This window comes from Bos grunniens, chromosome 24 (genome assembly GCF_055505025.1).
Source record: "Bos grunniens cultivar Pamir isolate PY7600 chromosome 24, Bosgru_T2T1.0, whole genome shotgun sequence".
NCBI lineage: Eukaryota > Metazoa > Chordata > Mammalia > Artiodactyla > Bovidae > Bos > Bos grunniens.
In genome coordinates this window covers 34,783,058-34,798,937 of record NC_141188.1, presented here as the reverse complement: position 1 = coordinate 34,798,937, position 15,880 = coordinate 34,783,058, and the positions used below count along the sequence as shown (strand labels likewise).

General features: G+C 44.0%; 1 protein-coding gene across 24 annotated transcripts in view; it reads right to left on the bottom strand.

Moving 5' to 3' along the window:
* The window catches only part of SLC35D4 (solute carrier family 35 member D4), a 120,525-nt gene that overhangs the window by 71,855 nt on the left and 32,790 nt on the right, over positions 1 to 15,880 (bottom strand). For all 24 annotated transcript variants that reach the window (XR_015153807.1, XR_015153810.1, XR_015153814.1 and 21 more), the window contains one exon: positions 862 to 939. Coding sequence is in view for 13 of the 24 variants with exons in the window: in XM_086372977.1 (XP_086229103.1) it covers positions 862 to 939 (78 nt within the window). In the remaining 11 variants the exon portion in view is untranslated. The remainder of the gene's footprint in view (positions 1 to 861; positions 940 to 15,880) is intronic.

Below are 15,880 nucleotides of genomic sequence, written 5' to 3'. Positions count from 1 at the left end.
CTGCCTGTCAGTGCAGGAGACAGGGATTCAATCCCTGATCCAGGAAGATCACGTGGAACAACTGAGCCCACGCTCCACGACTATTGGTCCTGTGCTCTAGAGCCTGGGAGCCACAACTACTGAAGCCCTAGGGCCTGTGCCCCGCAACAGGAGAAGTCATCGCAATGAGAAGCCTGGGCACCGCAACTAGCGAAGAGCCTCACAGAAACAAAGACCCACACAGCCAAAGATCAAATAAAATTATTAAAAAATAAAACTCCCGCTCATAATATTAAAAATCATAGCTCATGAGTACCAAGCACCTACTGTGTGCCAGAAAGTGTTGGGAGCACCAAGCAGTTGCTAGGGTCCTCCTGCAACTCTTGGGTGAGTGACATTTCTCTCCCCTTTGCACAGATGGAGGCCCAGAAGGTGAGGGAAGCTAGCTGTTCAGGTGGTGGAAGGCAGAGCTGGGGTGAGGAAGAAAAGTTTTCCCCAGGGTGGGCTAAAGCTCCCAGCACCCTATGGGAAGCTTGCCATCAATTTCCTCGTGGTGCTGGGATGCGGTGGGGTAATGCCCATTCCCCCACCCCACCCCCCCAGGCCCACAGGCATTTCTACCTCAGCCCCCCAAGCCCTGGTTCATCGCTGGCCTGGAGGTGAGTTCCGTTCAGACCCATAAGCATCCCCATGTATGCTGGGTGACCTGAAGGGATGTCGAAACCGTGGTCCTTGAAATTAATTAATGACCACCATCAGGCAGCCTTGACTGGAAACAGATGGCAGGAAAAAGGCAGGCTCTAACCTGGGCAGTACATAAAAAGCATGTCTTTGAAATTTCAAGCAAGGGAAGTGAAACTAGCCTTTTGCGTAATCATTTACCTCTTTCCGAAAACACTTCTGGTGCCCACAGATGATAACTTCGGCTGCATTATGCAAAGTGAGAAACACAGGAATGGCCTGAAAGAAAACAAAGGAATAAGCATGAAAATACTTCTTTGATCTCATAATTACATAATTCTTGATGTCTGCTTCAAAATAAAAGATCTGTGGAAACTGCTGGCATTCACATAGCTACTCCTCTCCAGCAAAAACTCTTCTGCGTGGATCAGCACTCTTGTTGCTGGCTTGATACTCGGTAGGTGTAGAGACTCCCTTCCTATGGGTTTTCTCATCACTTATTAAGCACTTACTGTGTGTCGGGCACCGTGCCAGGTGTAGGGGACACATCCTGTGAACAGCTGCACACGTAACAGATAGGCTGTCTCTCTAGAGGTGAGAGCTCTGACCAGATGCACAGAAAGGCATAACCAACCCAGCGTGGGCAGAGCACGCCTTCTTGAGGAAATGAAGCCCAAAGTCTAAACAGGAACAGAATGATGAACTAGAATGAGCCCAGCAAAAAGAGACAAGGTGGGAGAGGGCTGGAGGCAGAGGAGCACACGAGAGTCCAGAGGATCAAGGCAGCCCACTTTCTCGGGGAACTGGGGGGAGTTGAGTGGGGTGGAAATAGTGTGGAAGGGGGAAGTGGGGGAAGGGAAGGTGAGGCAATAATCATATCAAGGAGTCAGGATCATCCTGAGGACCAGAGGAGATGCTAAAGGGTTTAAAGCCCAAGTGACATGATTGCATCTGCATGTTTATAGGAACTTGGGCTGCTGGGTGCAGGAGAAGAGACAGAGATGATTACGGAAGTTTACTGGTGTGGCAGATTGAAAATCGACCCTCAAAACTCTAGCCGCAGGACTTCTATCGTGGTCCAGTGACTAAGACTCTGTGCTCCCAATGCAGGGGACCTGGGTTCAATTCCTGGTCAGAGAACCAGATCCCATATGGCACAACTAAGGATCCTGCATACCGCAACGAAGATTGAGGAGGCTGTGTGCTGCAACTAAGACCCAGCACAGTTGCATACATACTAAAACGTATCACTTCAGTTCAGTTCAGTTGCTCAGTCGTGTCCGACTCTTTGCGACCCCATAAATCACGGCACACCAGGCCTCCCTGTACATGACCAACTCCCGGAGTTCACTCAAACTCATGTCCTTGAGTCGGTGATGCTATCCAGCCATCTCATCCTCTGTCGTACCCTTCTCCTCCTGCCCCCAATCCCTCCCAGCATCAGGGTCTTTTCCAATGAGTCAACTCTTTACATGAGGTAGCCAAAGTATTGGAGTTTCAGCTTTAGCATCAGTCCTTCCAATGAACACCTAGGACTGATCTCCTCCTTTAGGATGGACTGATTGGGTCTCCTTGCAGTCCAAGGGACTCCCAAGAGTCTTCAACACCACAGTTCAAAAGCATCAATTCTTCGGCGCTCAGCTTTCTTCACAGTCCAACTCTGACATCCATCCATGACCACTGGAAAAACCACAGCCTTGACTAGACGGACCTTTGTTGGCAAAGTAATATCTCTGCTTTTGAATATGCTATCTAGGTTGTTCATAACTTTCCTTCCATGGAGTAAGCGTCTTTTATTTCATGGCTGCAATCAGCATCTGCAGTGATTCTGGAGCCCAGAAACATAAAGTCACCTACTGTTTCCCCATCTATTTCCCATGAAGTGATGGGACCGGATGCTATGATCTTAGTTTTCTGAATGTTGAGCTTTAAGTCAACTTTTTCACTCTCCTTTTTCACTTTCATTAAGAGGCTTTTTAGTTCCTCTTCAGTTTCTGCCATAAGGGTGGTGTCATCTGCATATCTGAGATTATTGATATTTCTCCCGGCAATCTTGATTCCAGCTTGTGCTTCTTCCAGCCCAGCATTTCTCATGATGTACTCTGCATGTAAGTTAAATAAGCAGGGTGACAATATACAGCCTTGATGTACTCCTTTTCCTATTCGGAACCAGTCTGTTGTTCCATGTCCAGTTCTAACTGTTGCTTCCTGACCTGCATATAGGTTTATCAAGAGGCAGGTCAGGTGGTCTGATATTCCCATCTTTCAGAATTTTCCACAGTTTGTTGTGATCCACACAGTCAAAGGCTTTGGCATAGTCAATAAAGAAGAAATAGATGTTTTTCTGGAACTCTCTTGCTTTTCCCATGATCCAGCGGATATTAGCAATTTGATCTCTGGTTCCTCTGCCTTTTCTAAAACCAGCTTGAACATCAGGAAGTTCACGGTTCACATATTGCTGAAGCCTTGCTTGGAGAATTTTGAGCATTACTTTACTAGCATGTGAGATGAGTGCAACTGTGTGGTAGTTTGAGCATTCTTTGGCACTGCCTTTCTTTGGGATTGGAATGAAAACTGACCTTTTCCAATCCTGTGGCCACTGCTGAGTTTTCCAAATTTGCTGGCATATTGAGTGCAGCACTTTCATAGCATCATCTTTCAGGATATGAAATAGTTTAACTGGAATTCCATCACCTCCACTAGCTTTGTTCGTAGTGATGCTTTCTAAGGCCCACTTGACTTCACATTCCAGGATGTCTGGCTCTAGGAGAGTGATCACATCATCATGATTATCTGGGTCATGAAGCTCTTTTTTGTACAGTTCTTCTGTGTATTCTTGCCACCTCTGCTTAATATCTTCTGCTTCTGTTAGGTCCTTACCATTTCTGTCCTTTATCGAGCCCATCTTTGCATGAAATGTTCCCTTGGTATCTCTAATTTTCTTGAAGAGATCTCTAGTCTTTCCCATTCTGTTGTTTTCCTCTATTTCTTTGCATTGATCACTGAGGAAGGCTTTCTTATCTCTCCTTGCTATTCTTTGGAACTCTGCTTTCAGATGCTTAAATCTTTCCTTTTCTCCTTTGCTTTTCGCTTCTCTTCTTTTCACAGCTATTTGTAAGGCCTCCTCAGACAGCCATTTTGCTCTTTTGCATTTATTTTCCATGGGGATGGTCTTGATCCCTGTCTCCTGTACAATGTCACAAACCTCCATCCATAGTTCATCAGGCACTCTATCAGATCTAGTCCCTTAAATCTATTTCTCACTTCCACTATATAATCATAAGGGATTTGATTTAGGTCATACCTTAATGGTCTAGTGGTTTTCCCCACTTTCTTCAATTTAAGTCTGAATTTGGCAATAAGGAGTTCATGATCTGAGCCACAGTCAGCTCCCGGTCTTGTTTTTGCTGACTGTATACAGCTTCTCCATCTTTGGCTGCAAAGAATATAATCAATCTGATTTCGGTGTTGACCATCTGGTGATGTCCATGTGTAGAGTCTTCTCTTGTGTTGTTGGAAGAGGGTGTTTGCTATGACAAACACAGGTGTGAGAGGTGTGTTCTCTTGGCAAACTCTATCAGCCTTTGCCTTGCTTCATTCTGTACTCCAAGGCCAAATTTGCTGTTCCCCAGGTGTTTCTTGACTTCCTAATAATAATAAAAAGGACATCTTTTTTGGGTGTTAGTTCTAAAAGGTCTTGTAGGTCTTCAGAGAACCATTCAACTTCAGCTTCTTCAGCATTACAGGCTTGGATTACTGTGATATTGAATGGTTTGCCTTGCAAATGAACAGAAATCATTCTGTCATTTTTGAGATTGCATCCAAGTACTGCATTTCAGACTCTTTTGTTGACCATGATGGCTACTCCATTTCTTCTAAGGGATTCCTGCCCACAGTAGTAGATATAATGGTCATCTGAGTTAAATTCATCCACTCCAGTCCATTTTAGTTTGCTGATTCCTAGAATGTCGACATTCACTCTTGCCATCTCTTGTTTGACCACTTCCAATTTGCCTTGATTCATGGACCTGACATTCCAGGTTCCTATGCAATATTGCTCTCTACAGCATCGGACCTTGCTTCTATCACCAGTCACATCCACAACCGGGTATTGTGTTTGCTTTGGCTCCATCCCTTCATTCTTTCTGGAGTTATTTCTCCACTGATCTCCAGTAGCATATTGGGCACCTACCAACCCGGGGAGTTCCTCTTTCAGTATCCTATCATTTTGCCTTTTCATACTGTTCATGGGGTTCTCAAGGCAAGAATACTGAAGTGGTTTGCCATTCTCTTCTCTAGTGGACCACATTCTGTACATATAAATACATACAAATACATATAAACACATAAAATAGGTCTTAAAAAAAAACTATACCGAAGTCCCAAGCCCTAGGATTTGTGAAAGTGACCTCATACAGTAAAACAGGGCCTTTGCAAATGTAATTAAATGGAGAATCTGGAGATGGAGCGAACACCCTGGATGATCTAGGTGGGTCCCAAATACAAACACACGTATCCTCCTAAGAGAGAAGCAGAGATGTGACACACACAGAGAAGAGGCAATGTGGCCCAGAGGCAGAGACAGAGGGATGCAGCCACAAGCCAAGGCATGTCAGCAGCCACCAGAAATCGGAAGAGGCGAGGACCGGATTCTCCCCAGAACCTCTGGAGGGAGCATAGCCATTTCAGAACCCTGGCCTCCAGAACTGGGAGAGAATAAATTTCTGTTGTTTTAAGTCACCAAGGGAAGTAGTCATTTGTCACTGTAGCTACAGGAAACTAACAGAAGGAATCACCAGACGGTGGCCTGAACCTGGTAGTGGCTGTGGAGATGGAGAAAAGTGGACACAAGAGGGAAACATTTAGGAGACTGGAGTCAATGGTGGAACAACTGGGATCAACACTGTACCCCCTCCCCCAAAAAGGGGGAGAGGGAGAAGATATTTAAAAAATATAACACTTCAGTGGAACAAACCTAGGTGGCATATTAAAAAGCAGAGACATCACTTTCCCAACAGAGTTCCATATAGTCAAAGCTAGGGTTTTTCCAGTAGTCATGGACGTGAGAGTTGGACCATAAAGAAGGCCGAGCACCAAAGAACTGATGCATTCAAATTGTGGTGCTGGAGAAGACTCTTGAGAGTCTTTTGGACAGCAAGGAGATCAAACCAGTTGATCATAAAGGCAATCAGTCCTGAATATTCATTGGAAGGACCGATGCCGAAGCTGAAGCTCCAACACGTTGGCCACCTGATGTGAAGAGCTGACTCACTGGAAAAGACCCTGATGTTGGGAAAGACTGAAGGCAAAGGGAGAAGGGGGCAGCAAAGGATGAGATGGTTAGATAGCCTCACCGACTCAATGGACATGAATTTGAGCAAACTCTGGGAGATGGTGAAGGATGGGGGAACCTGGCATGCTGCAGTCCATGGGGTTGCAAAGAGTTGGACACAACTTAAAGACTGAACAACAAGCAGTGGGCTGTCAAGATACACAGAGTACCCACTGTACACTGACTATTGCTGGGCTGTTTGCTAAGAACAGCAGTCTTTCCTAATTTGACAGATGATCTTGACAAGGCCAGGGGAGGGATTGAAGGGTGAGGGATATTTGCTATTATCTTTGTTGTTGCCAATGGTGATGTTTCCTGGAAAGCAAAAGAAAATCAAGACTATGCATGGGTTTTGGCATCAGCCTGGGTTTCAGGCTCCAGCTCCACCATCTGCTCACGGAGCAGGGCGCTTATCCAAACAGTTTGCTCCTCTGTAGTATAAGGATAACAATACCTACAACCCGAAGCTATTGGGAGGAAGGGTGGAAGCCATGCAGGAGCCCCGCATGCAGGCTGTCAACGTTAATGGGCACCAAGCCTACAGTGAGCTGAGTGGACCCTGAGCTGAGAGGACCCTGAGCTGAGAAACTGTTCCCACTTCAAGGCCCCTTAAGTGGGTCTTTAAGCAGATGCTACTGCCCTATCACTTCCATATGGATTTATTCTTTATCTTTGGGGAAGATATTTTTACCTTGTCATTAAGACTTTTATAATTTTATAGCTCTGCCCTATTTTAGTATTTTGTTCTAACTCACACTGTTTCATTTCATTCTGAGCTCTTGCCTTACATTTTTCTTCCTTTTTTTAATGTTTTCTACTCTTTTTCATTAAAAGTTCAACTCAACTCTTTTTTCCCTTTAAAATCATAATTATTTCCTATGTTTTTCATGTCTTTTGTGCTTCTTTTGATTCCTCTTAAGCTTTTATGTTTTCTATTATGTTTTATGTATTTTAAGATTACTAGAGATTTTCTAAATTGGCCTCATCCATTAGGTTCATGTTGGGAAAACTTGGGCCCTGGCCTTCTAGGTCTGAGCCTAAGAAGACAGAACAGAAAATCTTTAGGTTAATCCTGTGGTACATGACAGTGAAAATTAAGACCTGATCCCTGGGTCAGGAAGATCCCCTGGAATAAGAAATTGGATCCCACTCCAGTATTCTTGCCTGGGAAATCCCATGGACAGAGGAGTCTGGCAGGCTACAGTCCATGGGGTCACAAAGAATTAGACAAGACTGAGTGAGCACACAACAACAAGACCTGATTTTACATGTTTTTGCCTCCTTGACTATAAAATCAGAAAGGAGATGAGATTTAGGGTTGACTCAGAGTCGGACACGACTGAGCGACTTTCACTTTCACTAGATTCTAACTCTAGACCTCAAAGAGGTTTTATTTTCTCAACTGTCGAGAGGTTCCTCCATCGCCCTAGCAGAATCTGAGCAGATTCTGTAAAAGGATCTATCTGTACATATAGAACTGATCTTAAAGTTCACTAACAATAGGTACCAACAATGTGTTCAGCACAGTGCTAATTATTTTAATTGCATTCTCTTATTTAAATCATCTCTCAACAACTTTATCCACAAATGCTATTACCCTAATTTACGGACAAGGAAACTGAAGCTCTGGGTGATGGGGCAGCTTGCTGGTGAGTTCACAGCTGCTTCAGGGTGGGACTCCGGGATTCCAACCGAGTAATGGCAAAGCCCACACTCCCAGCCTTGATGTTTGTTGTTCTTTAGTCGCTAAGTCATGTCTGACTCTTCTGTGATGCCATGGACTGTAGCCCACCAGGCTCCTCAGTCCATGGGATTTCCCAGGCAAGAATATTGGAGTGAGTGGTCATTTCCTTCTCCAGGGGATCTTCCCAACCCAGGGATAGAATCCATGTCTCCTGCATTGACAGGCGGGTTCTTTACCACTGAGCCACCAGGGAAGCCCCATCCTTGAAGTTATAGGATCCAGGTTATGGCAAGCTCCCAGTATAAGCATCCTGGATCCACACCTGAACAAAGTCCAATACAACTGTGTATTGTTCCCAACTCTGCCAGTCTGTGTCCTCCAGTGATAAAACTGCTATGATCTAAAACGATGACGTTGACATAAACTCCATGCCACTCTTTAAAGGGACATCATCCATTTCTACTTTAAAATGGTCTAATCTGAATTTCTCAAGCCGTTTTTCTTGACTGAGGAGCTAGCAGACTTTAGAAACAGTAACTCTACCATTGACTTTTATAGGCCTCCAAAGAGATCTATCAAGAATAATATTAAGGCAATCTGCAACTTATAATTACTAACTTTCCCTTGGCCTCCACCTCTGTGTACCAAGCCTTCGTCTGAACTATGTGATTAGTTCAAGAGACCCCAGTGACCAATTATTTCAGAAAACCTGCCCTTTACAGACTGAAGTTCAGCAGACTTACTTTTGTGAAATCAGATAAAAGTTGTGAGAAATGAGGACTTCCCTGGCTGTCTAGGGGTTAAGACTCCTTGCTTCCACTGCAAGGGCCATGGGTTTGATTCCTGGTCGGGCAACTAAGGTCCCACAAGCCACATGGTATGGCCAAAAAAAAAGTTCTGAGAAATGATAATAATAATAACAGTCAAGATACCCTGAATGCTTCCTGTGTGCCAGACTCCGTTCTAAATGTTTTTACATATTGAATCATCATAATAACCCTTTGAGAGAAATACTAATAACATCTCTATTATACAGATGAGGAAATGGAGGGATATACTTTGATTCTCTTTTTTAACCTGCCTCTTAATAATCTGAAACCACTTTTAGACAATCTAGACACTAGCTTGCTGCTAAAGAGAACAGAAAATCAAGTCTGTTCTTCCACACTGTCAAGGCGCTAGGAATGGCCTCAATAACAAAAGGTCCCACCATCTTTCATTAGGAAAAATGGCCTAAGATCAACTACCATGAAACCCAAATCATCATTTTTAACATAAAACGTAATTGACCAAATTCAACTGCACTGCAGTCCAATTCGTTTCATGACTCAGGGGCACAATTTGCAACTAATTTATTCTTGGAGTCCACTCATTTAAAATTCAACATTTTGTCCATGCACGGTTGCAAATTTTTCTCTGGCTGTAAAAAGACATCAGTAACTTTTACTTCAAATTTTTCATTATTCCCATGCTTCCCAGAGTGGAATTTTCAAGCCTTGATTGTTGTTTGTTCAGGTGTTGGGACTGACTTAAAACAGTTTTCTATGGAAAGCCCTGGCCCTGTCCACAGGCACGGCCTTGGGTCCCTCTGCAGGAGTGTGGATGGCTCGCTTAGCCAAGCTGTGGGTTGGCTTCTTAGTTTTGTAGAACATCAATCCTACCTTCAATTTGGGTGTGTGTGACTTCAATCTACAATATATTATAGAATAATTAATTGCCAGGCTCTTGCCAAAGAATATACCTTTGAACATTTGGCTGCCTAGTTTTTTATAAAAATCATGCCTGCAGAAATAAATGTTCCTAAAGGAAAGGAGCCAGATCATTGGAGAGCAGCAGTTTTAACCCCAGAGAACTATTCCTACTGAACCATGCTGTCATTATGCTACCAACAGACTAGGAATCCCAGAAACTAGGTTACCATTGGGTTTATTATAAGGATGCAACTGAAGACCCTACGTGGCTCATCGTACCCTTAATGAGGACTAAGTAACTGAGAGTCCAATGGGTAAAGAATCTGCCTATGATGCAGGAGACACAGGAGATGCAGGTTTGATCCCTGGGTTGGGAAGAGTCTCTGGGGAAGAAATGGCAAGCCACTTCAGTATTCTTGCCTGGGAAATGCCAGGGACAGAGAACCCTGGTGGATTATACAGTCCACTGGGTCACAAAGAGTTGGACACGACAGCACAGAGAACACAGAAGGAATTGAGAGCAAAGAAGGACACTGCATTTCCTCAGCAATAGCTTGCATTTATCTTACAAGCATGGAGAGTCTTGTAACTTCTTTACTTCGCTGCAAAAAGATAAAGAGCTAAAACCAAGGCCCAATTATATTTGTTTCATAAGATATCATAGCATAAATTTCTATGTGCTAAGTCTCTCTGTGGCCTTCTATTTCCCTTGATCTAGATTTCTTTTATTTTTTCCATTTTAAGATTTTATTTTATTTTTTTTAAATTGGAGTATAATTGCTTTACAATGTTGTATTAGTTTACAACAACAGGAATCAGCTATATGTATAGATTTCTTTTAAAATCTCTTCATAAGAAATGCTTATCTTACCAACTCTACCCTAATGTAAAATAAAACTTAGGGACTTGCCCCAGTGGTCCAATAGTTAAGAATCTGCCTTGCAATGCAGGGGATGAGGGGTCGATCCCTGGTCGAGGAACTAAGATCCCAAGTGCCATGGAGTAACTAAGCCTGTACGCCACAACTAGAGTCCACCTGCTGCAACTAAGACCCCATGCAGCCAAAAACTAAATTAATTAATTTTTAAATAAACTTAAATTTTAAAAAGAGGCACAAACTACCATATATAAAACACACAAGAAACAAGTATATATTGTACAGGGACTTCCCTGGTGGCTCAGTCGGTAAAGAGTCTACCTGCTATGCAGGAGACGTGGGTTCGATCCCTGGGTCGGGAAGATTCCCCTGGAGAAGGAAATGGCAACCCACTCTAATATTCTTGCCTGGGAAATCCCATGGACAGAGGAGCTTGCTGGGCCACAGTCCATAGGGTCACAAAAGGTCAGACATGACTGAAGCAACCTACCACACACGCACACACAGAAAGCAGAACAACTACACAGCTCCTCTCCCCTTCTCCCCACTCCATCCTGATAGGCTCATCTCCTTGGTTTGTTATGATTTAGGGAGGAAAGAGAGTAAGCATTGTACTGCTTTTTTAAAAATAATGTTATTTATTTATTTGGCTGTACAGGGTCTTAGCTGTGGCATGCAGACTTCTTAGTTTCAGCACGTGGGATCTAGTTCCCTGACCAGGGATCGAATCCTGTCCCCTGCAAGTCTTAACCACTGGACCACCAGGAAAGTCCGAGGCATTGCAGATGAACCACTATCGTCGGACAGTCTTGAGTCTGCATCTCTGATTTTTGTAACATCTACCAGTTGGTGACCTTCACCAAATCTGCATCTCAGTTTCCTCCTCTGTAAATGGGAGTAATTAAGTCCAACTTCATATGTCATGAAGGTTGGCAACAGGAAGTGCCTGGCTCACATATATGACACTGAATATTCACAATGGTTGTTTCCACGGTGAGTTGTGTGTCTCTCATGGATTCCCCTATAAATTCTTCAAGGTCAGGCAAGTGTGTGTGCTCAGACTCTGCAACCCCTTGGACTATAGCCTGCCAGGCTCCTCTGTCCATGGGATTCTCCAGGCAAGAATACTGGAGTGGGTTGCCATTTCCTCCTCCAGGAGATCTTTCTGACCCAGGGATCGAACCCACATCTCTTGCATCTTCTGCACTGGCAGGCAGATTTCTTACCACTAGCGCCACCTGGGAGTCCCCTCAAGGTCAGGAACCAGGTCTTATTCCTCATTAAGCCCCCAGTAATAGACTCCCCAATAAATATTTGCTGAATGGAGAGCCACAAAAATAATCTCCCTGCCTTAATTCTATCATCTGGTTGTGAGTTTGAGGTGGAAAAATCAATAAAGAATGTCCCCATCTTGATTTTGCAGAGTGAAGTCAGCTTCCTCTCAGGAGCTATACATCAGAAAAAAGGCTTCAAAGTCTTGTTGGATAAAGGAGGCCTTTATGGAGCAAAGCAACTCCGTAAGTGTTTTGCATAACAACACGCCCACGGATTTTAACTGAGTGCTTTCTCCCCCAATTCCTCGTGGATCCATGAAACTGACAGCTTGGCACCAGCATGTTGACGCCTGTTTTCCATCTAACACAAGCTGTACAAGTACCTCGTGTTTCATCCACTCTGTTGTAGATTTTTAAGCAACTATGTAAAAACAAAAAACTCGGAAAACAAAGAAAAGATGCTGGGTTATTTCACTAAAAAAGAAAAAAAAATAAGTGTCTCCTTTCTGTCTTCCTCCTCCTCTAACCGAGTGTATTTGGTTTGGGGTTGTTTCTCTGTGCTTGGAGTTTGAAATGCAGCAGCTTCTTTCTGCCCATGAAAAAAATCTGTGTTCTAGGTCAGGGCCATTCAAATGCAGTCCCCTCAGAAGAAAAGGAGCTCCAGGGAATTCCCTGGTGGTCCAGTAGCTAAAGACTCTGCTCTCCCAATGCAGGGGGCACGATCAGGGAACTAGATCCCACATGCTGAAACTAAGATCAAAGATCTCTCACTTTGCAACTAAGACCCAGAGCAGCCAAATTAAAAAAAAAAAAAAAAAGACGACTATAAGGAGCTCACACACAGAATGTAAGTCAGTGCACTACTTTCTTCTTCAAAAAGTATGGCTATGAAAAAAAAAAGTCAGCTCAACTAAACAACGTGTTTAGTGCCAAGCTTGATGTTCACTCTGGCACAGTCTCCTTAGGGCCAGGTAACAAGAGCTCTTGATGAAAGTGAAAGAGGAAAGTGAAAAAGTTGGCTTAAAGCTCAACATTCAGAAAACTAAGATCATGGTGTCTGGTCCCATCACTTCATGGCAAATAGATGTGGAAACAGTGGCAGACTTTATTTTTGGGGGGCTACAAAATCACTGCAGATGGTGACTGTAGCCATGAAATTAAAAGATGCTTACTTCTTGGAAGAAAAGTTATGACCAACCTAGACAGCATATTAAAAAGTAGAGACATTACTTTGCCAACAAAAGTCAAACCATAGTCAAAGCTATGGTTTTTCCTGTGGTCATGTATGGATGTGAGAGTTGGACTATAAAGAAAGCTGAGAGCCAAAGAATTGATGCTTTTGAACTGTGGTGTTGGAGAAAACTCTTGAGAGTCCCTTGTGAAAGGCTGTTGTTGAATCACGCGAATACACCAGGATTCTTGGCCCCCGGAGGAGAAGAATTCAATCCAGGGCCAGAGACGAGGCTTGATCGCTCAGAGCTTTTGTGTAATAAAGTTTTATTAAAGTATAAAGGAGATAGAGAAAGCTTCTGACATAGGCATCAGAAGGGGGCAGAAAGAGTACCTCCCTGCTAGTCTTTAGCTGGATGTTATATAGTCACTAGCAGTCTGTTAATGAAAGAAAGGAATGTCTTAAAATTCAGAATGGCACCAGGCCCCTCACCCATAAGATGTATTTTGGGATAATCTTGGCACCAAATGGTTTATCCTGGGCCATAAAATGATTAACTTGAATCTTGAAGAAGGGCAGACCACCATACAAATAGTTTCATTTACATAGATTAGGGGAACAATATCCATACTGGTTTGTCAAGTAGGTTCTGGGCCAAGAGGCGGAACCGACTTGGAGACAGAGTTTGGGGTAAAGGCATAGTACATTAGCATAGCTTAAGACGAACATTTTCATAAGAAAAAGGCACTGGTTATCTCTAGGCTTGAGAATAGCTAACTTCAGGCGAAACCGGGTGTCATTATGGCAACACAGTATTTTAAGAGAAACCTCCCTTGAAATTTGTGTAGAGAAGGAAAAAATATTGCTAGTTTGTTTCCTCCTGCCACTTAAGAGAGATAAAAATGTCTGACACTTGCAGGCTATTTCCTCCATTTGGAGACCCCTGGCCTTCCTGCCTGTTACCCTCTCATTTTCATCGACTCCAGTCCCCAGGTCCTGGTCTACAAAGACTGTGAAAAGTTTGTCCTTTCTTCCTCCTTAAGAATTCCAGACCCCTCTCTCCTTGGGGACCCCTAGATTTCCTATCAACCTGCCTAGGAAATGACTCTCTCACTTGGACTGCAAGGAGATTCAACTAGTCCATCCTAGAGGAGATCAGTCCTGAGTGTTCACTGCAAGGACTGATGTTGAAGCTGAAACTCCAATACTTTGGCCACCTGATGCAAAGAACTGACTCATTGGAAAAGACCCTGATGCTGGGAAATACTGAAGGTGGAAGGAGAAGGGGACGACAGAGGATGAGATAGTTGGTGGCATCGCTGACTCGATGGACATGAGTTTGGGTAGACTCCAGGAGTTGGTGATGGACAGGGAGGCCTGGCGTGCTGCAGTCCGTGGGGTTGCAAAGAGTCAGACACAACTGAGCGACTGAACTGAACTGAACTGAACTGAACAAGAGCTCACAGGCCGTTACCACCTGTGGACTATGCACTTCAAGAGGCACTGTTCCAGGTTAGAGAGCTCTCCGTGTGCCTGAGACATACAAGACTGACATTTACAATGGACTTCTGAGGGTTTATTGGCTACCTCATCTCCTGATCTCTTTCTTTGATCAAACACCGCAATATTGAGGATGTGCCTCATTCTTATCAGTCTATGGGTGTGGGTGGGGATCCTATGTGACCAGGGCTGGCCAAATAGTGTTCTCAGTCTTTCCAGTCACAGTGAATGGTTCAGGGAAGACATGAACCAGGGCCGACCAATCAGCATAACTCCATCCTGGTTAGTTTTTAGTTTTTAGACCTGGGATGGGCAGTGTTCCTAACTGATGCAATCAGAATGAATCCCGGAAATTATGCAGAAGCTGCAAGGAAGACAGTCTTGTTCCACTAGACTTGAAGTTGTGAGGATGTGAGCCTGGAATCAACAAGACTCAGGAGGGGAAAGCTGAACTGTGAGATGAAGCAAAGATAGAGCAGAACTGACAGACAGACAGCATCTGGATTCTGAGTAGGTCATTGGAATCTCTCAATCAGTTCAGTTCAGTTCAGTCGCTCAATTGTGCCTGGACTCTTTGTGACCCCATGAACTGCAGCACACCAGGCTTCCCTGTCCATCACCAACTCCCGGAGTCCACCCAAACCCATGTCCATTGAGTCAGTGATGCCATCCAACCATCTCATCCTCTGTCGTCCCCTTCTTCTCCTGCCTTCAGTCTTTCCCAGCATCAGGGTCTTTTCCAATGAGTCAGCTCTTTGCATCAGGTGGCCAAAGTATTGGAATTTCAGCTTCAACATCAGTCCTTCCAATGAACACCCAGGACTGATCTCCTTTAGGAAGGACTGGTTGGCTTTCCTTGCAGTCCAAGAGACCCTCAAGAGTCTTTTCCAACACCACAGTTCAAATCTCTCAATCAAGCCATGCCTAAAGTAGTTTCTACCTGATGACTTTTCATTAATGTAAACCAGGAGATTTCCCCTTTGCTTAGACCAGTTGGTGAGCTTTCTAACACTTGCAATCATAAGAGTCTCAAGTCTGTGCAAGACTATTATACCCTGGGCTCATTTGAAAATCCACATACACTGACCCTAAAAAGACAAATCAGAAAAGGTGAAAGGTGGGGAGTCAGAAGAGCTTCCCATTAGGTGGAGAAAGCCTTGGTACCTCCCCACACCTAAGTTCCTTCCTCTGTTGGGTGATTAACATCTGCCTCACCTGTCAGGTGACTGGCAGAGCCACATAGAAAGATACAAAGGAAATCACTCCAGAAACATATGAAAAAGCACTGTACAATCAAAAAACTGTTATCATTATTAACACGACAACTTACTTATTCAAACTTCAGAATTCTGGCATCCATAACTATCCAGAGCCTACAAAAAATTTTAAAAGCTTTTGTACAACTATAGATTTTTTTTTTCCCCCAATCAACTCCTATACTCTGTGGTTGGAGAAGCAGCTCCCCCTACAGGCCAGAGGGCATAAAGTGAGGCCACAGACCCGAGGAGCTCGACCCCATCAAAAGGGGCAGCGGTGAGCCAACCTGGCCCCTATTCCAGATCAGCACCCACCAATGCGGTGTGGTGGCTCACTTCTTAGGTCAGTCGGGCTGTTCTCTCTCCCATCTCACACAACATCCCATTTACTCAAGCTTATGAATCATGAAAGAAAAATGATGATTTCATTTAGAA